The 23,804-nt window shown below is 43.2% G+C and overlaps 1 protein-coding gene across 1 annotated transcript in view; it reads right to left on the bottom strand.

Annotated features, from left to right (window-relative positions):
- LOC106603525 (coxsackievirus and adenovirus receptor homolog) overlaps positions 1-23,804 on the bottom strand; it is a 108,630-nt gene that overhangs the window by 20,589 nt on the left and 64,237 nt on the right. Inside the window, exon 2 of the mRNA XM_014197343.2 lies at positions 18,002-18,171. Coding sequence (XP_014052818.1) covers positions 18,002-18,171 — 170 coding nt within the window. The remainder of the gene's footprint in view (positions 1-18,001; positions 18,172-23,804) is intronic.

Below are 23,804 nucleotides of genomic sequence, written 5' to 3'. Positions count from 1 at the left end.
CTAAACCTGTAATGCATAACACCTGGATGCCAGGAGAGACACAGAGACCTCAAACTAACACTGGGATCAGAGCATCGGCAGTAAAAACGAGATGAAAGGTGGAGGGGAGGAAATTAAATTGCCCGAGGCACTGAGGTAGAGACAGGCAACGAGGCACTCAGTCTCACACTGACACACGTACATACTGCATGTAGGGCTGGGAAATATATTGCATTGATCAGATTCATTAGAATGTAATGTTTTAGTACAATGTTCCAAATGACTATCGCAAGAAAATCCGATTTTGTTTTTATGAGTGTTCTGTCTTTTTGGTCTCTTCCCCTTCGCTCCTTCTGAGCTGTGTGCACTGTGCACCTTGCCAATCACACAGACACCAAGCCTCTCACCCTACCGCTCACAACAACAAAGACGAAAGATCACTTCTTCCTCTTTGACAAGCAGTATCAACTCTCCTTCTGCATTTGAGGTTTGGCCCAATAGCATAAAAAAATCAAATAAATCAAATAAAAATGGGTCATATGGACACCGAAACGGTTAGACCTTATTTTACTGTACTAGACGAGAACTTAACCTTTCTAACGATACCGTTTTTATGTCTCATCTCCCAACAGAGCAGACCCTACTAAAACGACCTTACCAAAACGAGAGTAGGGTAACTGAGGAAATAGTTTATTTACGGACAGATAAAAACAAAGTTTGGTAAGATTTAGATATGTGAATACTGGCTATCCTTAGGCAAACTAATTTTAAGAGAAATAAGTGGGCACCCTCTATGGGGAAAAATGCTCCCTGAAGATTAGTGTGTTAAAATACATTTATGCGTGCCATTTTGGCATTTTATTTTAATTGACGCTTAAAAGCTAGTCTAGGTATCTTATTTTAATAAATCAAATATCGGAACAAAATTACAATGCACATCTCACTATTAGTGCTGAGGGATTTTCTGACATTGGTTCAATTATTTGAATTTCATTTTGTTCAGTTTTTCCTGTGAGCTCGATGTACAGTTTCTGTCAAGATAAATCAGATGAAGCCGGAACAGTGCGATGTAGTGGGAGTTGTAGTTTCGTACAGGCCAATAATCTACATAGTTTAGCGCAGAAAACGTGGTAATTAACTACATAGACCATAACCCATTGCGCACCCGCATAAACTTGACCGGTCTGTGCGGAGCAGACACGGAGACAGAGAATAGAAGCCTCAATCGAGGAGGATAGAAAGCAGTTGCTTCGCAAGCCTGAAAATACCTGATACCTGATTGATAGTTGGTATTCATAAAAGTATGCCTTATTTACTTTGAAGAACTACTAAAATAGTGATTTTGTCAGACAGCAGCTCTATACAGATGAGATTACTTGGAATGAAAGTCAAATAAAATACTTTTATTAAAGTAATGTGAATAATTTATGGTCAATAAGTGATAAGCAGTAATGGACAGTCACTACCATCATGGGACTTTGATTCATTGTTTTATTCAGTGTTACAGCATTCAACTCACATAATGCATTTAACGTTTTTTTGAAACAGAAATCTGTGATCATTTTTTTATATAATTGAACTGAAACGACCCCCCCCCCCAAAAAAAGTAATTTAATTAACTAGGCAAGTCAGTTAAGAACAAATTCTTATTTACAATGACGGCCTACACTGGCTAAACCTGGACGACGCTGGGCCAATTGTGCACCGCCCTATGGAACTCCCAATCACAGCCGGTTGTGATAAGGCCTGGATTTGAACCAGGGTGTCTGTAGTGACGCCTCAAGCACTGAGATGCAGTGCCTTAGACCGCTGCGCCACTCGAGAGCCCAGTCACTATTAATAACCTCACTATAAAATATGTTTTTTTAATTTAGTCCTTCCTGTCCAAATCATCCTAAAGAATCCGAAAATGTATTGTATAACTTAAAGATACTTATAGATGATTAGGGATATGTTAATATAGGTACAATTGACTTGCATTGATTGCCCTGGGGGCATTTTGCCCCAAACATACTCACTTAAAATGATACTTTTTTTGAATGTTTATTCTCTGACCATTTATCTTTAGGATCCCCTACTGGTATACATAAAACAGTTTATAGATGTAACTTCATTCAATTATAGAACTTTTTCTAAAATGAGAAAATATTAGGTAAATGTACCTCAAAATTGTTTTGTTGGAGCGACTTAAAAAGGTTGCGATGAGACAGATGACATGTTTTGTTGAGGAAGACTAGTGGTATCCAGGGAAAGTGAGGAACAAAAAAAATTGGACAAACTGGTTTCTGTGAGAATTACAGGGGGAATTTAACCCCAAGACAATGAACAGGAAAACTAATGCCCCGTTTGTCGCACGCGGCATTGCGGTACCACGTAGCCTACCGCTAGCAGCATTTTAGCCATAGACGTATGTGCTAGTTGTTCAGTCTCTGTTTAATAAATGTGCACTAAGCATAAAAATCCACATTCATAAGAAATTGGCAACTTGTTCTCATTCTGAGAAATAAGTACAATTTCTATTCAGGTAGGCCACTTGAACAATATCTAAAACAAGGTGAACAAGCTGTTGTTCAAACAGTTGGAGACAGACAGGAGGGTGTGTCCATAACAGTTCAACTGTTCTACCTTGTTAGCAAGCAAATCCAAGTTGGCTTGACTTTAAATATAAAGATTAGCTGGCTACTCACTAGCACGTGGGCTTGTGCTTGAGAGATTGTTTATGAGACCTGTGTTCATTTTCTATAATGCCTGCTACAAGAAGTTAGTGATTATTACTGGATGTGCTTTTTGCATGGCTCTGGTTAAATTTGTAACAAAAAGGGCATTTTCATAGACTTGAAAGCCAGATCAGTGATTATTGGAAAAAAGCAGGTTAAACTATTTTGATAAAATAATTAAATTGTTAGTGGGTCTTATGGTTGTAGAAGGCTTCTATTTAGCCTAGGTATAATTTCACAACCCCTAAATTCATTAGATTATTCCTGACTGTTTGAAATGCAGTTTGACCTTTAATTGCGCATCAAAACTTATTTTGAGAAAATGTTAAAATGAAGATAATGTATGGCATACCCATAAGTTTGAAAAAAAATTGCCCACTCCAGTCCTAACTGCATGAAAGAATGTGGCTCCATAAAACAAATCCTATAAAAACGCCAAGAGGGCCTACATGCTGGAAATCAAAGGGCAGACATTAGGGAAAACCAGACAACTGAAGTTGAAAACAAGGACACTTTCATTCCCGAGTGCTGATTCAGAACAGGTAGACCAGTATTACAGTATCCATCTGGTGAGGTCAGACAAAGTCTCTGTGGACAACTTTATTTTGCACTTGTAATGGACACTTAGTAACCTTACATAGTAATGAACTATTAAAGAAAATAGTAAAAAGTGCAGAAGTGAAAATACCTCTATTATACTTGCAACAGCTGTAGCAGCAGCAGGAATAAGAAACATGTTAGGTTATTTACATGGGGCCATTTAAAGATGATGTCATCATCATGTGTGAGGGGAGGGGCTAATTTGAGGCAAACAGGGAGTGGCGTCACCTGTGTACATTCAATTTCCCTGTCGGTCTTACTCCGGCAACAGTGTTGTTGTGTCTTTGGTAAAAACAGGCTTTTCTACTGACTCAGCCATGCCTCTATAGTCAGTTCCAGAAAAGTACCTCCACTCCAAATGTATTCTCAAGGTTAAACCTGAACCACTACACTTGGACTTTCTTTAGTAAACAAAGCTCTAGTGCTTTCAAGGACACAATGTTTTTATCAGCCCACCAGGAATTTGAAGCAGCTATACAGTGTTCTATACTCTCAAGACTAAAGCACTATAGGCAACTACCATTCATACATTTTTATCATGATTGTAGTTACCCTGCTTCCAGCCTATCTGTAGTGTATTCCCGTGATGAGAGCCAAATGCTAATGAACTATTACAGTAGGCATGTCAGCAGTGCATTAGCTATGCTTCACTGGCTCCATAAAGCCTGTAGGACAATGCTATACCAACAGACCACGATTCCCAAACCTCTAAATAGAGTATCTGATGTAAGCGGTGCATTGTTTTTTGCTACTTTATGAACACAAAAATGTCAGTTTGACTGTGCAGTAAAGAGACTAATAGTAATTTGTCATAGGGGCGGTCCGTTGAGGAAACATCCAATGACGACTGACGTTATTAGAGGTCTGTCCGTCCTGATACTGTCAGTCGTCCTTATAGTCCTTACTAGGTTAACAGCGAGTATAACCCTCTCTATGTGATGGATGGTTGGGTCATCCTCCTCCTGGTCATCCTAAGCCCTCTCACTGAGAACGCCATATCAGTTATGAACCTCTAGAGCTCTCTGGGGAACAGTTAAGTGCCACCCTCCTCCTTCCCTCTTCTACAGTGTTCCTTTCACACTCCTCTCCCACATCACCATCTCAATCACTCCCTCCCCTTCTCTCCTTTCGTCAGCTATCCCATCCCATCCTCTTCTCCTTTCTCCCTCTCCTCTCCTAGAAGAGTAGATCAGTACTGCACGTCCAGTAGTCCAGCGTAGCCCTGGTCTACCAGCACTAATCCTACTTGGCACGGTCACACACACTATTCAGCTGTAGTCATGTTGTGGTCTCCCTCCTCTCTAGCTAGGCTACATTCAGCTGTAGACATCATGTTGTGGTCTCCCTCCTCACAAGCTAGGCTACATTCAGCTGTAGACATGTTGTGGACTTATTAACAGGCCACTAATTGCTGATAATACACATGACATCACCCCATCAGGGCACAAGGAGGCTGTGTGTGTATGCACCGAGTGCCCTTCTGATTGGTCAATTAATATCTACCCGCTCAGAGGAAGATTGGTCGTTGTGAATGAAGGAATGGTCTAGTGAGATTGTGGTGGGAGACCACAATATGATGTCTACAGCTGAATGTAGCCTAGCTAGAGAGGAGGGAGACTACAACCTGTCTACAGCTGAATGTAGCCTAGCTAGAGAGGAGGGAGACTACAACCTGTCTACAGCTGAATGTAGCCTAGCTAGAGAGGAGGGAGACTACAACCTGTCTACAGCTGAATGTAGCCTAGCTAGAGAGGAGGGAGACTACAACCTGTCTACAGCTGAATGTAGCCTAGCTAGAGAGGAGGGAGACTACAACCTGTCTACAGCTGAATGTAGCCTAGCTAGAGAGGAGGGAGACTACAACATGATGTCAACAGCTGAATGTAGCCTAGCTAGAGAGGAGGGAGACTACAACCTGTCTACAGCTGAATGTAGCCTAGCTAGAGAGGAGGGAGACTACAACATGATGTCAACAGCTGAATGTAGCCTAGCTAGAGAGGAGGGAGACTACAACATGATGTCTACAGCTGAATGTAGCCTAGCTAGAGAGGAGGGAGACTACAACATGATGTCAACAGCTGAATGTAGCCTAGCTAGAGAGGAGGGAGACTACAACCTGTCTACAGCTGAATGTAGCCTAGCTAGAGAGGAGGGAGACTACAACCTGTCTACAGCTGAATGTAGCCTAGCTAGAGAGGAGGGAGACTACAACCTGTCTACAGCTGAATGTAGCCTAGCTAGAGAGGAGGGAGACTACAACATGATGTCAACAGCTGAATGTAGCCTAGCTAGAGAGGAGGGAGACTACAACCTGTCTACAGCTGAATGTAGCCTAGCTAGAGAGGAGGGAGACTACAACATGATGTCAACAGCTGAATGTAGCCTAGCTAGAGAGGAGGGAGACTACAACATGATGTCTACAGCTGAATGTAGCCTAGCTAGAGAGGAGGGAGACTACAACATGATGTCAACAGCTGAATGTAGCCTAGCTAGAGAGGAGGGAGACTACAACATGTTGTCAACAGCTGAATGTAGCCTAGCTAGAGAGGTGGGAGACTACAACATGATGTCTACAGCTGAATGTAGCCTAGCTAGAGAGGAGGGAGACTACAACCTGTCTACAGCTGAATGTAGCCTAGCTAGAGAGGAGGGAGACTACAACATGATGTCAACAGCTGAATGTAGCCTAGCTAGAGAGGAGGGAGACTACAACCTGTCTACAGCTGAATGTAGCCTAGCTAGAGAGGAGGGAGACTACAACATGACTACAGCTGAATGTAGCCTAGCTAGAGAGGAGGGAGACTACAACATGATGTCTACAGCTGAATGTAGCCTAGCTAGAGAGGAGGGAGACCTCAACATGATGTCTACAGCTGAATGTAGCCTAGCTAGAGAGGAGGGAGACCTCAACATGATGTCTACAGCTGAATGTAGCCTAGCTAGAGAGGAGGGAGACCTCAACATGATGTCTACAGCTGAATGTAGCCTAGCTAGAGAGGAGGGAGACAACAACATGATGTCAACAGCTGAATGTAGCCTAGCTAGAGAGGAGGGAGACAACAACATGATGTCAACAGCTGAATGTAGCCTAGCTAGAGAGGAGGGAGACCTCAACATGATGTCTACAGCTGAATGTTGCCTAGCTAGAGAGGAGGGAGACAACAACATGATGTCTACAGCTGAGAGGGGGAGGGCGACCACAATGAGAAAATCACCCGCACAGGATTCTACAGTTACATGTCTATCCACATGAGCACGCCAAACATGGGATAACAATGATGGCTCTATTATAATACTTTTTTTTTTTTTTATCTGCCACTTCCACCCCCACCCCTTCCAATTAATTATTGGTGGTTCCCATTCTAAATCAAATGAAGTAGGTCAAAAACAAAAACAGAGGTCTCTTGAGGCACTGCTCCCCAGTTTAGCATAGACAATAGAGGGAGAGGAGAGAGCAGGGCAGGGGCTGGAACCTTGGCTGGGCTGGGCGGACTGAAGTGGGAGGCAGGGATGGAGGGAGAGAGGAATGGGGTGAGGAACAGCTAAGGAAGGGCTCCTACTGACCCACTTCTAGCCCTGGCCAAAAACTGAAGCACTGGGGGACAAAGAGAGAGAGTGCGTCTAGGATGTCGTCCCCATAGTGACTGTACGTACATACCCCAACCAGAAACCATGGATTACAGGCAACATTCGCACTGAGCTAAAGGGTAGAGCTGCCGCTTTTAAGGAGTGGGACTCTAACCCGGAAGCTTATAAGAAATCCCGCTATTCCCTCTGACGAACCATCAAACAGGGAAAGCGTCAATACAGCACTAAGATCGAATCGTACTACACCGGCTCCAACGCTCGTCGGATGTGGCAGGGCATGCAAACTATTAGACTACAAGGGGAAGCACAGCCGAGAGCTGCCCAGTGACACGAGCCTACCAGATGAGCTAAACCACTTCTATGCTCGCTTCGAGGCAAGTAACACTGAAAAATGCCCGACAGCATCAGCTGTTCCGGACGACTGTGTGATCACACTCTCCGCAGCCGATGTGAGTAAGACCGCTGGGCCAGATGGATTACCAGGACATGTACTCTGAGCATGCGCTGACCAACTGACAAGTGTCTTCACTGACATTTTCAACCTCTCCCTGTCTGAGTCTGTAATACCAACATGTTTCAAGCAGACCACCATAGTCCCTGTGCCCAAGAACACTAAGGTAACCTGTCTAAATGACTACCGACCCGTAGCACTCACGTCTGTTGTCATGAAACGCTTTGTAAGGCCGGTCAAGGCTCACATCAACACCATTATCCCAGAAACCCTAGACTAGAGGGCGGCCGTTTAATTAGGGCTGATTTCAAGTTTTCATAACAATTGTTAAGCAGCATTTTTGGATGCCGATTATGGCTGATTACATTGCAATCCACGAGGAGACTGCGTGGCAGGCTGACCACCTGTTACGCGAGTGCAGCAAGGAGCCAAGGTAAGTTGATTGCTAGTATTAAACTAATCTTATAAAAAACAAATATTAACATAATCACTAGTTAACTTCTTATGGGCAGGTGGGACGGTAGCGTCCCACCTGGCCAACATCCGGTGAAATTGCAGAGCGCGAAATTCAAAAATACCAAATTCAAATATTTAGCATTCTTGAAAATATGTGTTATACATCAAAATAAAGCTTAACTTCTTGATAATCCAGCCGCTGTGTCAAATTTTAAAAAGGCTTTACGGTGAAAGCAAACCATGCGATAATCTGAGGACAGTGCCCCGCATACAAACACATGAAAATCATTTTTCAACCAGGCAGGTGTGCCACAAAAGTCAGAAATAGCGATTTAATTACTGCCTTACCTTTGAAGTCCTTCTGTTGGCACTCCAAAATGTCCCAGAAACATCACAAATGGTCCTTTTGTTCGATAATGTCCTTCTTTATGTCCCAAAAATGTCAATTTATTTGGCGCATTTGATTCAGAAATACACCGGTTTCAACTCGCCCAACATGCCTACAAAGTATTTAATAAGTTACCTGTAAACTTAGCCCAAACATTTCAAACAACGTTCCTAATCCAACCTCAGGTACCCTAAAACGTAAATAATCGATACAATTTAAGATGGAATAAACTGTTTCTAATACCGGATAAAAACAACGTGAAGAGCGTTCCAGTTCACATGCACCAAAACAGTAGATTCCACCTGGAGTGACACTTACAATGAATAGGACTACTTCTTCATTTCTCAAAAGAAAAACATCGAACAATTTCTAAAGACTGTTGACATCTAGTGGAAGCCATAGGAACTGCAACCAGGTTCCTAATAATAAGGGTATCCCATAGAAATCAATTGGAAAATAATATGACCTAACAAAAAAAAAAAAAAATATCCCTGGATGGTTTGTCCTCGGGGTTTCGCCTGTCATATCAGTTGTTATACTCACAGACAATATTTAACAGTTTTAGAAACTTGAGTGTTTTCTATCTAAATCTACCAATTACATGCATATCCTAGCTTCTGGGCCTGAGTAACAGGCAGTTTACTTTGGGCACGCTTTTCATCCGGAGGTGAAAATATTGCTCCCGACCCAAGAGAGGTTCACTATACATGGTTGTCCTGCGTTGCATATAATCAATAATTGTTAATTTATCATCAAATCACAGCCTACTTCGCCAAACGGGTGCTGATTTAAAAAAAGGACATTCATGTCAGGGTATATGCAGCAGTTGGGCCACCGTTGCGAACTGTGTGAAGACCATTTCTTTCTAACAAAGACCGTAATTAATTTGCCAGAATTTTACATAATTATGACATAACATTGAAGGTTGTGCAATGTAACAGCAATATTTAGACTTTGGGTTGCCACCCGTTCGATAAAATACAGAACGGTTCCGTATATCACTGAAAGAAAAAAACGTGTTTTCGAAATTATAGTTTCCGGATTTGATTACATGAATGAATTAAGGCTCATATTTCTGTGTGTTTATTATATTATAATTAAGTCTATGAATTGATATTTGATAGAGCAGTCTGACTGAGCGGTGGTAGGAAGCAGCAGACTCGTAAGCATTCATTCAAACAGCACTTTCTTGCGTTTGCCAGCAGCTCTTCACAATGCTTGAAGCACAGCGCTGTTTATGACTTCAAGCCTATCAACTACCGAGATAAGCTGGCAATACTATAGTGCCTATAAGAACATCCAAAAGTCAAAGGTATTTAAATACAAACGGTATAGAGAGAAAAGACCTAAAACTTCTTAACTGGGAATATTGAAGACTCATGTTAAAAGGAACCACCAGCTTTCATATGTTCTTATGTTCTGATGAAGGAACTTAAACGTTAGCTTTTTTACATAGCACATAGTGCACTTTTACTTTCTTCTCCAACACTTTGTTTTTGCATTATTTAAACCAAATTGAACACGTTTCGTTATTTATTTGAGACTAAATTGATTTTATTTATGTTTATATTAATTTCAAATAAAAGTGTTCATTCAGTATTGTTGTAATTGTCAGTATTACAAATATACATATACATTTTTTTTAAATAAATCAATCAATCGAAATAAAAAATATATATATATATAAAAACAAAAAAAAAATTGCCGTTTAATTGGTATTGGAATTTTTTGGTCCTCCAATAAATCGGTATCAGAGATGAAAAATCATAATCGGTCGACCTCTACCCACTCCAATTTGCATATCACACCAACAGATCACGCAATCTCCATTGTACTCCACACTGCCCTTTCCCACCTGGAATGCTATTCATTGACTACAGCTCAGAGTTCAACACCATGGTGCCCTCAAAGCTCCTCACGAAGCTAAGGACCGTGAGACTAAACACCTCCCTCTGTAACAGGATCCTGGACTTCCTGACTGGAAGCCCCCAGGTGGTAAGGGTAGGTAACAACACATCCGCCACACTGATCCTCAACACGGGGGCCCCTCAGGGGTGGGTGCTCAGTCCCCTCCTGTACTCACTGTTCACTCATGACTGCATGGCCAGGCACGACTAATACCATCATTAAGTTTGCCAATGACACAACAGTGGTAGGCCTGATCACTGACAACAATGAGACAGCCTATAGTAAGGAGGTCAGAGACCTGATCGTGTGGTGCCAGGACAACAACCTCTCCCTCAACGTGATCAAGACAAAGGAGATGATTGTGGACTTCAGGAAAAGGAGGACCGAGCACGCCCCCATTCTCATCGACGGAGCTGTAGAGGAGCAGGTTGAGAGCTTCAAGTTCCTTGTTGTCCACATCACCAACAAACTAACATGGTCCAAGCACACCAAAACAGTTGTGAAGAGGGCACAACAAAGCCTATTCACCCTCAGGAGACTGAAAAGATTTGGCATGGGTCCTCAGATTATCAAAAGGTTCTACAGCTGCACCAGAGAGCATCCTGACGGGTTGCATCACTGCCTGGTATGGCAACTGCTCGGCCTCCGATCGCAAGGCACTACAGAGAATGCGTACGGCCCAGTACATCACCGGGGCCAAGCTTTCTGCCATCCAGGACCTCTATACCAGGAGGTGTCAGAGGAAGGCCCTAAAAATTGCAAAAACTCCAGCCACCCTAGTCATAGACTGTTCTCTCTGCTACCGCATGGCAAGCAATACCGGAGCGCCAAGTCTAGGTCCAAGAGACTTCTAAACAGCTTCTACCCCCAAGACATAAGACTCCTGAACAGGTAATCAAATAGCTACCCAGACTATCTGCATTGCCCCCCCACTCTGTTATTATCTATGCATAGCCACTTTAATAACTCCACTTACATGTAGATAATTACCTGAATTACCTTGACACCGGTGCCCCCGCACATTGACTCTGTACCGGTACCCCCTGTACCCCACTTTACTCCAGATCATCGCAAGCTAGCTAGCTGCTATCCGAGTGGCTACTCCTTGCTAACGTCTCTGTCCCGAAGCAAGCACCAGTTAGCCTGGAGCTAGCCTCAAGCTAGGCCCATCTCCCAACTAGCCGAAGAGATCCATCAGACAATTCCTGGGCTTCAATACCTATTTTGCAAAATTGGCCTGGACACTTTGCTGGCAACATGGAGCCCCGCCAATCCATCACGACTGGTCTGCCAACGTAACCGCCCGAGGGGGTTTCAGACTCTTCCGTTGCAACGTCCCAGAGGCCCATCTGCTTGCCCCGGCCTGCTAGCTGTCTGAATCGCCGTGTCTCCAGCTCGCCTAGCTACTCACTGGACCCTATGATGCCTCTCCCTAATGTCAATATGCTTTGTCTATTGCTGTTTTGGTTAGTGATTTTTGTCTTATTTCACTGTAGAGCCTTCAGCCCTGCTCAATATGCCTTAGCTAGCCCTTTTGTTCCACCCCCCCCACATGCGGTGACCTCACCTTGCTTAAATGGTGCCTCTAGAGACAAAACCTCTCTCATCATCACTCAATGCCTAGGCTTACCTCCACTGTACTCACATCCTACCATACCCTTGTCTGCACATTATGCCTTGAATCCATTCTTCCGTGCCCAGAAATCTGCTCCTTTTACTCTTTGTTCCGAACGCACTAGACAACCAGTTCTTTAAGCCTTTAGCCGTACTCTAATCCTACTCCTCCTCTGGTGATGTAGAGGTTAACACAGGCCCTGTAGCCCCAAGCATCACTCCCATTCCCCAGGTGCTCTCATTTGTTGACTTCTGTAACCGTAAAAGCCTTGGTTTCATGCATGTTAACATCAGAAGCCAGCTCCCTAAGTTTGTTTTATTCACTGCTTTAACACACTCCACCAACACCGATGTCCTAGCCGTGTCTGAATCCTGGCTTAGGAAGGCCACCAAAAATTCAGAAATTTCCATCCCTAACTATAACATTTTCCAACAAGATAGAACTGCCAAAGGGGGCGGAGTTGCAATCTACTGCAGAGATAGCCTGCAGAGTTCTGTCATACTATCCAGGTCTGTGCCCAAACTATTCGAGCTTCTACTATGAAAAATACACCTTTCCAGAAACAAGTCTCTCACCATTGCCACTTGTTATAGACCCCCTTCAGCCCCCAGCTGTGCCCTGGACACCATATGTGAATTGATCGCCCCCCATCTATCTTCAGAGTTTGTACTGTTAGGTGACCTAAACTGGGACATGCTCAACACCCCGGCCATCCTACAATCTAAACTAGATTCCCTCAAACTCACACAAATTATCAAGGAACCTACCAGGTACAACCCAAAATCCGTAACCATAGGCACCCTCTTAGATATCATCCTGACCAACTTGCCCTCTAAATACACCTCTGCTGTCTTCAACCAGGATCTCAGCGATCACTGCCTCATTGCCTGTGTGCGAAATGGCTCCGCGGTCAAACAACCACCCCTCATCACTGACAAACACTCCCTAAAATACTTCAGCGAGCAGGCCTTTCTAATCGACCTGGCCCGGGTATCCTGGAAGGATATTGACCTCATCCCGTCAGTAGAGGATGCCTGGTTGCTCTTCAAAAGTTATTTCGTCTCCATCTTAAATAAGCACGCCCCATTAAAAAAATGTAGAACTAAGAACAAATATAGCCCTTGGTTCACCCCAGACTTGACTGCCCTTAACCAGCACAAAAACATCCTGTGGCGTTCTGCATTAGCATCGAATAGCCCCCGCGATATGCAACTTTTCAGGGAAGTCAGGAACCAATATACTCAGGCAGTTAGGAAAGCTAAGGCTAGCTTTATGAAACAGAAATTTGCTTCCTGTAGCACTAATTCCAAAAAGTTTTGGGACACTGTAAAGTCCATGGAGAATAAGAGCACCTCCTCCCAGCTGCCCACTGCACTGAGGATAGGAAAATCTGTCACCACCGATAAATCTACGATAATTTATCATTTCAATAAGCATTTTTCTATGGCTAGCCATGCTTTCCACCTGGCTACCCCTACTGGAGGTCAACCGATTATGATCTTTCAACGCCAATACCAATACCGATTATTGGAGGACCAAAAAAAGCCGATACCTATTAAATCGGCCGATTTATATATATATTTTTTTATAATGACAATTACAACAATACTGAATGAACACTTATTTTAACTTAATATAATACATCAATAAAATCTATTTAGCCTCAAATAAATAATGAAACATGTTCAATTTGGTTTAAATAATGCAAAAACAAAGTGTTGGAGAAGAAAGTAAAAGTGCAATATGTGCCATGTAAGAAAGCTAACGTTTAAGTTCAATGCTCAGAACATGAGAACATATGAAAGCTGGTGGTTCCTTTTAACAAGTCTTCAATATTCCCAGGTAAGAAGTTTTACATTGTAGTTATTATAGGAATTATAGGACTATTTCTCTCTATACGATTTGTATTTCATATACCTTTGACTATTGGATGTTCTTATAGGCACTTTAGTATTGCCAGTGTAACAGTATAGTTTCCGTCCCTCTCCTCGCTCCTACCTGGGCTCGAACCAGGAACACATCGACAACAGCCACCCTCGAAGCAGCGTTACCCATGCAGAGCAAGTGACGTTTGAAACGCTATTGGCGCGCACCCCGCTAACTAGCTAGCCATTTCACATGGGTTACATCAGACTAATCTCGGGAGTTGATAGGCTTGAAGTCAAACAGCGCAATGCTTGAAGCATTGCGAAGAGCTGCTGGCAAAATGCACGAAAGTGCTGTTTAAATGAATGCTTACGAGCCTGCTGGTGCCTACCATCGCTCAGTCAGACTGCTCTATCAAATCATAGACTTAATTATAACATAACACACAGAAATACGAGCCTTAGGTCATTAATATGGTCGAATCCGGAAACTATCATGTTTATTCTTTCAGTGAAATACGGAACCGTTCCGTATTTTAATCTAACTGGTGGCATCCATAAGTCTAAATATTCCTGTTACATTGCACAACCTTCAATGTTATGTCATAATTACGTAAAATTCTGGCAAATTAGTTCGCAACGAGCCAGGCGGCCCAAACTGTTGCATATACCCTGACTCTGCGTGCAATGAACGCAAGAGAAGTGACACAATTTCACCTGGTTAATATTACCTGCTAACCTGGATTTCTTTTAGCTAAATATGCAGGTTTAAAAATATATACTTCTGTGTATTGATTTTAAGAAAGGCATTGATGTTTATGGTTAGGTACATTCGTGCAACGATTGTGCTTTTTTCGCAAATGCTCTTTTGTTAAATCATCCCCCGTTTGGTGAAGTCGGCTGTCTTTGTTAGGAAGAAATAGTCTTCACACAGTTCGCAACGAGCCAGGCGGCCCAAACTGCTGCATATACCCAGACTCAAGAGAGAAGTGGAGCAACGTTGGAGCAACGTGTGCCTAAGCGATTATATGCAACGCAGGACAGGCTAGATAAACTAGTAATATCATCAACCATGTGTAGCTAACTAGTGATTATGATTGATTGATTGTTTTTATAAGATAAGTTTAATGCTAGCTAGCAACTTACCTTGGCTTCTTACTGCATTCGCGTAACAGGCAGGCTCCTCGTGGAGTGCAATGTAAAGCAGGTGGTTAGAGCATTGGACTAGTTAACCGTAAGGTTGCAAGATTGAATCCCCGAGCTGACAAGGTAAAAATCAGTCGTTCTTCCCCTGAACAAGGCAGTTAACCCACCGTTCCTAGGCCGTCATTGAAAATAAGAAATATGTTTTAACAAACTTGCCTAGTTAAATAAAGGTGTGAAAAAAATAAGAAAAAAAAATGTAAATATATATATATTTTTAAATCGGTCAAATCGGTGTCCAAAAATACCGATTTCCGATTGTTATGAAAACTTGAAATCGGCCCTAATTAAATCGGCCATTCCGATTAATCGGTCGACCTCTAACCCCTACCAACATCTCAGCACCCCCTGCAGCAACTTGCCCAAGCCCCCTTCTGCTTCTCCTCCACCCAAATCCAGACAGCTGATGTTCTGAAAGAGCTGCAAAATCTGGATCCCTACAATTCAGCTGGGCTAGACAATCTGGACCCTCTCTTTCTAAAATTATCTGCCAAAATTGATGCAACCCCTATTACTAGCCTATTTAACCTCTTTCATATCGTCTGAGATCCCCAAAGATTGGAAAGCTGCCGCGGTCATCCCCCTCTTCAAAGGGGGAGACACTCTAGACCCAAACTGTTACAGACCTACATCCATCCTGCCCTGCCTTTCTAAAATCTTTGAAAGCCAAGTTAACAAACAGATCACCAACCATTTTGAATCCAAAAGTACCTTTTCCACTATGCAATCTTCCGAGCTGGTCATGGGTGCACCTCAGCCAAGCTCAAGGTCCTAAACGATATCATAACCGCCATCGATAAAAGACCGTACTGTGCAGCCGTCTTCATCGACCTGGCCAAGGCTTTCGACTCTGTCAATCACCACATTCTTATCGGCAGACTCAATAGCCTTGGCTTCTCAAATGACTGCCTCGTCTGGTTCACCAACTACTTCTCAGATTGAGTTCAGTGTGTCAAATCGGAGGGCCTGTTGTCTGGACCTCTGGCATATTCTTTGGGGGTGCCACAGGGTTCAATTCTCGGGCCGACTCTTTTCTCTGTATATATCAATGATGTCGCTCTTGCTGCTGGTGATTCTCTGATCCACCTCTACGCAGACAACACCATTCTGTATACATCTGGCCCTTGTTTGGACACTGTGCTAACAAACCTCCAAAACGAGCTTCAACGCCATACAACACTCCTTCCGTGGCCTCCAACTGCCTTTAAATGCTAGTAAAACTAAGTGCATGCTCTTCAACCGATTGCTGCCCGCACCCTCTCGCCCGACTAGCATCACTACTCTGGACGGTTCTGACCTAGAATATGTGGACAACTACAAATACCTAGGTGTATGGTTAGGCTGTAAACTCTCCTTCCAGACTCACATTAAGCATCTCCAATCCCAAATTAAATCTAGAATCGGCTTCCTATTTCGCAACAAAGCCTACTTCACTCATGCTGCCAAACATACCCTCGTCAAACTGACTTATCTACCGATCCATGACTTTGGGGATGTCATTTACAAAATAGCCCCCAACACTCTACTCAGCAAACTGGACGTAGTCTATCACAGTGCCATCCGTTTTGTCACCAAAGCCCCATATACTACCCACCACTGCGACCTGTATGCTCTCGTTGGCTGGCTCTCACTACATATCAGTCGCCAAACCCACTGGCTCCAGGTCATCTATAGGTCTTTGCCAGTTAAAGCCCCACCTTATCTCAGCTCACTGTTCACCATAGCAACACCCACCCGTAGCACGCGCTCCAGCAGGTATATTGCACTGGTCATCCCCAAAGGCAACACTTCCTTTGGCCGCCTTTCCTTCCAGTTCTCTGCTGCCAATGACTGGAACGAATTGCAAAAATCTCTGAAGCTGGAGACTTATATCTCCCTCTCTAACTTTAAGCATCAGCTGTCAGAGTAGCTTACCTATCATTTTACCTGTACATAGCCAATCTGTAAATAGCACAACCAACTACCTCATCCCCATATTATTACTTACCCTCTTGCTCTTTTGCACCCCAGTATCTCTACTTGCACATGATCATCTGCACATCCATCACTCCAGTATTAATGCTAAATTGTAATTATTTCGCCTCTATGGCTTACCTCCCTACATTTGCAAACACAGAACATAGATTTTTCTATTTTTCTTTTCTATTGTGTTATTGACTGTACATTTGTTTATGTGTAACTCTGTTGTTGTTTTTGTCTCACTGCTTTGCTTTATCTTGGCCAGGTCGCAGTTGCAAATGAGAACTTGTTCTCAACTGGCCTACCTAGTTAAATAAAGGTGAAATAAAAAAAGGTAAAATAAACATAGCCCCCCTATTGTTATTTACAGCTGCTCTTTAAATATGTTATTCTTAGCTCTTACTTTTTTGGGGGGCATTTTCTTAAAACAGCATTGTGGCATTTCACGTTGTTGTTGTATTCAGCACATATGACAAATACAATTTGATTTGAAAGAGAGATGCAGAGGAATCACTAGTGAATGAGGGAATGGAGAAGTACAGGAGAGACTGTATCCATCTCTAGGCTTCTAGCTACATGCCCTCTGGCAGTGCATGGGCTATGTGGATCTATTTATCCTCAGCAGCTTGGTGCACCCCATACCTCCAGGCTATAGAGCGATGACATGGCATGTACACAGGGAGCTGCTGGGTTCCCACAGCATGGCTGGGAGGTGGCATTCCACTCAATAGAGGTACCATGCAGAGAGCAGGTGGTTGAGGTTACACTCCTTTTCACACGCTAATGGGTGTGGACAGTGCACGCTTGCACACACACTGAAAGAGCTCCATGCCCCACACACACACACACACACACACACACTCAAACCCATGTGGGATATTTTATAGAGCTCTAAAAAGATGGAACAAGTAAAACATTAACCTATTTTTAGTCGTGTTTGGGGGTTGTGTGAAAGAAAACTGCTTAACAAAAGGGGAAAAAACCTGACTTCTCCTTTTACTTCTCAAATGGCAGGTACTGTATCAAAGCAGACAGAACTTTAGAGCCATGCTTATCTTTGCCTCTGGTTAACCAGTTCAGGTTGCTGCTTCTGACACAACACTAAGACTGGCATAACACTTCTGTTGTAACAATGGATAACATTGACTAGTTCTGACAGAACATGACTTCTGACATACCAGAGCAGGAATAACCACAAACACTTTTTCAGGGATGAAAAAAAAAAAACACATACAAACCACTTGGAGGGACCACATAAAAACACACACTCACCACTTTATCCTCTTTCTGGTTGTCGGAAGCCAGCAGGCTCCATTCGATGTCCAGGGGGCCAGAGTCCTCGGGTGCCAGAGAGAACTGGCAGTCCAGCTTGACGCTCTCACTGCTGGCCTTCTCTATGGACGTGGGCCCCTGGGACGTGATCTCCAGGCCATGGGCTACACCTGGACACACAAACGGAGGAGAGAGATCAAGTCCACTAGCCTAATAGCGCACACTGATTGCATAGCATTCCCTTCATGAGTACCTAGGGGCTACTCATAGAATTAGAATATATAATGTTATTTCTAAAACAAAAAAAATCAGGATTTAAATCTGACAGTGCCTGTTCACACTGGTACATTAGCAGTTGGAGATTTCAGTTAAGGTTTTAAACAGTGTTTTGGTTAAACGGGAGTATGGAGGCAGCATTTCAAATCTTCGAAATAGTCTTCATAAAATCACACGTTTTTAGGAGGTCAAGTGCTACACATCTGTAAAATGTGAACCACACAGGAAAGAACAGCAGAAAGAATAGGTTGACACGTAAAAAACTGACACTGTAGCTCTGCTCATCATCCAACTGGAGCATCATATTATCAAGGAGTTATTCTTAGAACGAATAAACATAATTTCCTTGTGACATCAACGGAGCTAAAGATTCTCTCCATTCAATTCAATAAGAGCTTTAAGCCGCCGCATGGAACTACAGTCCATAGAGAATGGAGGTGTCACATGCTGCCGCCACAGAAAAATCCTTTTGACAGTCAGTCGCCTTGCCGTCAAAGAAAAATGCTGCTTTTTTTTTTCACTAGGCTGCCAGGCTATATCCCCTTGATGTAGCGTTGTGTGCTGAGGCAAGTGTTCAAAATCCTCTCAGACTATTTGTGTAAAATGCAATACCACTGAAATTATCTATACGGTTTACTACAGCCTGGTTGTACCAACACATGAAAATCCATGAAAGCCAAGATGAAACGATCTGAATTATTTGGAACAAAATTAAAAAGCATACATACAGTGGGCGCGCACACACACACACACACACACACACACACACACACACACACACACACACACACACACGATAGAGACAAGAGCCTGGGTTGAAACTGCATTCTGTAATCTAAAGTAAGCAGAGGCTGGAGCAGGTTGGCCATATGGGCAGTTCTCAGACCCACTGTGACCTACATCAAACACACTCCTCAGCTGCATGTTCTGCCAGCCCAATATTTTAAAGTAATCTGCCCTTGTGTGTAATTTGATGGTGGGGGCTGTCGTACTGGGTGTAGGCTTGGGCAATATACCGTTTATACCGTATAACGGGGTATTTTGAAATATAGACCGTAAGACTTTCAATATTGTTTAAAAAAAAGTATAATTTTGAAGTCTAAGATGTGACAAATAAATTATATCCAGCTCAGGACTCCAGCTTTGCATTTTGTTTCTTAAGTTGCTAGTTAAGCGGCTAGATGTCTAGATCAAGCTTCTTGGTTACAGCAGAGACATTCTAGCCTGAGTACCAGTCTCTTTAGCTAACGTTCCACTCCTTGCCATTGCCAGGGACTGGCCTTTCTGCCATCCTCAAATATGAACATTATCATTAATGAGCTTGCAGAGAACAGAGGAGATGATCCTGATCCGATAAGCCTCACAGCTATCCTCCAATCACAACTTTTATCCAAATATTGGATCTATCACTTTTTTTTCTCTCCACAGAACATGTTGGTATCCGGTTGCTAAGAAACAGTTTGTTTTCCCAGAAGAAACCAGTCTGTCAAAAGTTGCTGGCTCATGTCTAAATCCTCAAACTAAATACATACTGCAATTCCAAATCACGAAACCACTGCTTTGATTTTAAGCCTAAAAATACAACAACTTGCTAACAGCTAAATGTTTCTTTTTGACTTTATGATTCTAATTCCATTTGAGGCTCCACATGGAAAATGTACTTCCAACAACCAATGAGCCAATCTGCCGTAAATCCAGCTGCATATTGAATGTTGAGATTGCAGAAAGGCCAGTCTCTTTGGCAATGACATGGAGTGGCAAGGAGTAGAATGTTAGCTAAACATACTGGTACCCAGACTAGAGACATTCAAGACCCCTGTTGCTTAAATTGTTTGGTGTGTTTTCTTTGGGGGGGGATAGCACCCCTTGTGTGCAATTCCGGTAATACCGTGTACCCCGGTATGGTACAGAAACCCTAGCTGGGGGGCACTCGGCACCCAAGACCCCCCCACAGAAGACCGAACCTCCACAGAATGTAATACATCTATAGGCTGAAAAGCTTCTCTGTTCTCCCCTCATTTGTCTGTTCAATCTGTAGTGTGGTGGGATATTCTATATGTTGCAATTGTTTCTCCACCCTAGACAGCCAGGAGATATCATATAACATACACAAGCTCCCAATTATACACTAATATAAAACGCAACATGTAAAGTGTTGGTCCCATGTTTCTTGAGATGAAATAATATATCCCAGAAATGTTCCATACGCACAAAAAGCTTATTGCCATTAAATTGTGCACACATTTGCTTACATCCATGTTAGTGAGCATTTCTCCTTTGCCAAGACAATCCATCCACCTGAAAGGTGTGTCATATCAAGAAGCTGATTAAATAGCATGATCATTACACACGTGCACCTTGTGCTGGGGACAATAAAAGGCAACTCGAAAATATGCAGTTGTGACACAATGTCACAGATGTCTCAAGTTTTGAGGGAGTATGGAGTTGGCTTGCTGACTGCAGGAATGTCCAGCAGAGCTGTTGCCAGAGAATATAATGTTAATTTCGCTACCATAAGCCATCTCTCCAAAGTCGTTTTAGTGAATTTGGCAGTACGTCTAACCGGCCTTACAACCACAGACCACGTGTAACCACGCTAGCCCAGGACCTCCACATCCGGCTTCTTCACCTGCAGGATTGTCTGAGATCAGCCAACCGGACAGCTGATGAAACTGAGTTTCCACAAAAAAAGAATTTCTGCACAAACTGTCAGAAACCGACTCAGGGAAGCTGATATGCGTGCACGTCGTCCTCACCAGGGTCTTGACCTGACTGCAGTTCGGCGGCATAACCGATTTCAGAGGGAAAATGCTCACTTTTGACGGCCTTTTGAAGTGTGCTCTTCACAGATGAATCCCGTTTTCAACTGTACTGGGCAGATGGCAGACAGCGTGTATGGTGTCGTGTGGGCGAGCGGTTTGCTGATGTCAACGTTGTGAACAGAGTGCCCCATGGTGGCGGCGGTTATGGTATGTGCAGGCATAAGCTACAGGCAATGAACACAATTGCATTTTATCGAGATACCGTGACAAGATCCTGAGGCCCATTGTCTTGCCATCCATCCGCTGCCATCACCTCATGTTTCAGCATGATAGTGCACGGCCCCATGTCGCAAGGATCTGTACACAATTCCTGGAAGCTGAAAAAATGTCCCAGTTCTTCCATGACCTGCATACTCACAAGACGTCACCCATTGAGCATGTTTGAGATGCTCTGGATCGACATGTACAATAGAGTGTTTCACTTCACGCCAATATCCAGCAACTTCGCACAGCCATTGAAGAGTGGGACAACATTCCACAGGCAATAATCAACAGCCTCATCAACTCTATGCGAAGGAGATGTGTCTCGCTGCATGTGGTAAATGGTGGTCACGCCAGATACTGACTGGTTTTCTGAACGCATGTCACATGTATATTTTTGTTCAGGGCAATTTCCACGCTGATGAGAAAACGCATACACACTCATACATACGGTGTATTCCTCCATACATAAATGTTCACAATCAATAGGTATGTTGAATAAGAATGAAAAGCACAACAATGCAAATAAACTCAGCAAAAAAAGAAACATCCTCTCCCTGTCAACTGCGTTTATTTTCAGCAAACTTAACATGAGTAAATATTTGTATGAACATAAGATTCAACAACAGACGTAAACTGAACAAGTTCCACAGACCTGTGACTAACAGCAAATGGAATCATGTGTCCCTGAACAAAGGGGGAGGGGGGGGGGTCAAATTCAAAAGTAACAGTCAGTATCTGGTGTGGCCACCAGCTGCATTAAGTACTGCAGTGCATCTCCTCCTCATGGACTGCACCAGATTTGCCAGTTCTTGCTGTGAGATGTTACCCCACTCTTCCACCAAGGCATCTGCAAGTTCCCGGACATTTCTGGGGGGGGAATGGCCCTAGCCCTCACCCTCCGATCCAACAGGTCCCAGACGTGCTCAATGGGATTGAGATCCGGGCTCTTCGCTGGCCATGGCAGAAGACTGACATTACTGTCTTGCAGGAAATCACACAGAACGAGTAGTATGGCTGTTGGCGTTGTAATGCTGGAGGGTCATGTCAGGATGAGCCTGCAGGAGGGTACCACATGAGGGAGGAAGATGTCGTCCCTGTAACGCACTGCGTTGAGATTGCCTGCAATGACAACAAGCTCAGTCTGATGATGCTGTGACACACCGCCCCAGACTATGACGCACCCTCCACCTCCAAATTAGTAATTTAGTGTCCTAAGTTTTCATAACTCTGATCTTAACTGCCTACCGTCTGTAAGCAGTTAGTGTCTTAATGAACATGCATCTGTGGAACGGTCGTTAATTGTTTATGGTTCATTGAACAAGCATGGGAAACAGTGTTTAAACCCTTCACAATGAAGATCTGTGAAGTTATTTGGATTTCTACGAATTATCTTTGGAAGACAGGGTCCTGAAAAAGGGACGTTTCTTTTTTTGCTGAGTTTAGGAGTGGAATTCCTTTCAATTACACTTGGAACATCCCTTTTGTCATTCTTTGAATTGAATACACATTGTGTTTGTGATGACTCAGTTCTAATTGAGTGTCATCGGCACAATGCTGCTGCCTGACCGACGGGCAAAAACTCCTGGAACCGGTTTGTCCAGTCCTGGAGGTAACGTTAGTTAGTGATACAGGTGCACCACCCTCACTGCTCATCTGTCTCCAACCACCTCGCCTCCCTCTGGAGCGTAACAGACTGCGATGTAACACACACACACACACACACACACACACACACACACACACACACACACACACAGCCCAGTCTCAGTCACATACTATTGTGGCTGTGAGCAGGCAAAAGGGCCCAACCCCCACTCTCACACTAGCCCCAGCCAATGGCATGTATGTAATGCTCATCAGGCTGTGCTCTTACTTACTGGTCTGAGGTCAAACCACACGACTAATATTAGACACGTCATGGAACACAAAACCATCATTATCTCATCCCAGAATATCCAAGACCTGAGGTCATCTGCCTTCGGCCTAAATAGTAGGAACCCAGACCGCACCAAATAAATTAGAAATACAAAAACATGGTATTGAGGAAATTGGTTGTCCTCTAGGTTACAGAGAGCTGGTAGTCCGATCCACTAAACTACCAGGTGTGAAACAGGAAAGGGAGTATGCTAATTTGGTATAGAGAACACCTTAAATTAATCAAAAACAGGAATATTTTACATTTGGCTAGAAATTCAAAAATACATTTTCCGAATAATGTCCTCGTGTGTGCTACCTACAGTTGAAGTCGGAAGTTTACATACACCTTAGCCAAATACATTTAAACTCAGTTTCACAATTCCTGACATGAAATCCTCGTAAACATTCCCTGTCATAGGTCAGTTAGGATCACCACTTTATTTTAAGAATGTGAAATGTCAGCATAATAGTAGAGAATTATTTAATTGATTTATTTCAGATTTCAGTTCTTTCATCACATTCCCAGTAGGTCAGAAGTTTACATACACTCAATTAGTATTTGGTAGTATTGCCGTTAAATTGTT

This window comes from Salmo salar, chromosome ssa04 (assembly GCF_905237065.1).
Source record: "Salmo salar chromosome ssa04, Ssal_v3.1, whole genome shotgun sequence".
In the NCBI taxonomy this organism is placed as follows: Eukaryota; Metazoa; Chordata; class Actinopteri; order Salmoniformes; family Salmonidae; genus Salmo; species Salmo salar.
This window is presented reverse-complemented; position numbering and strand designations above follow the sequence as displayed.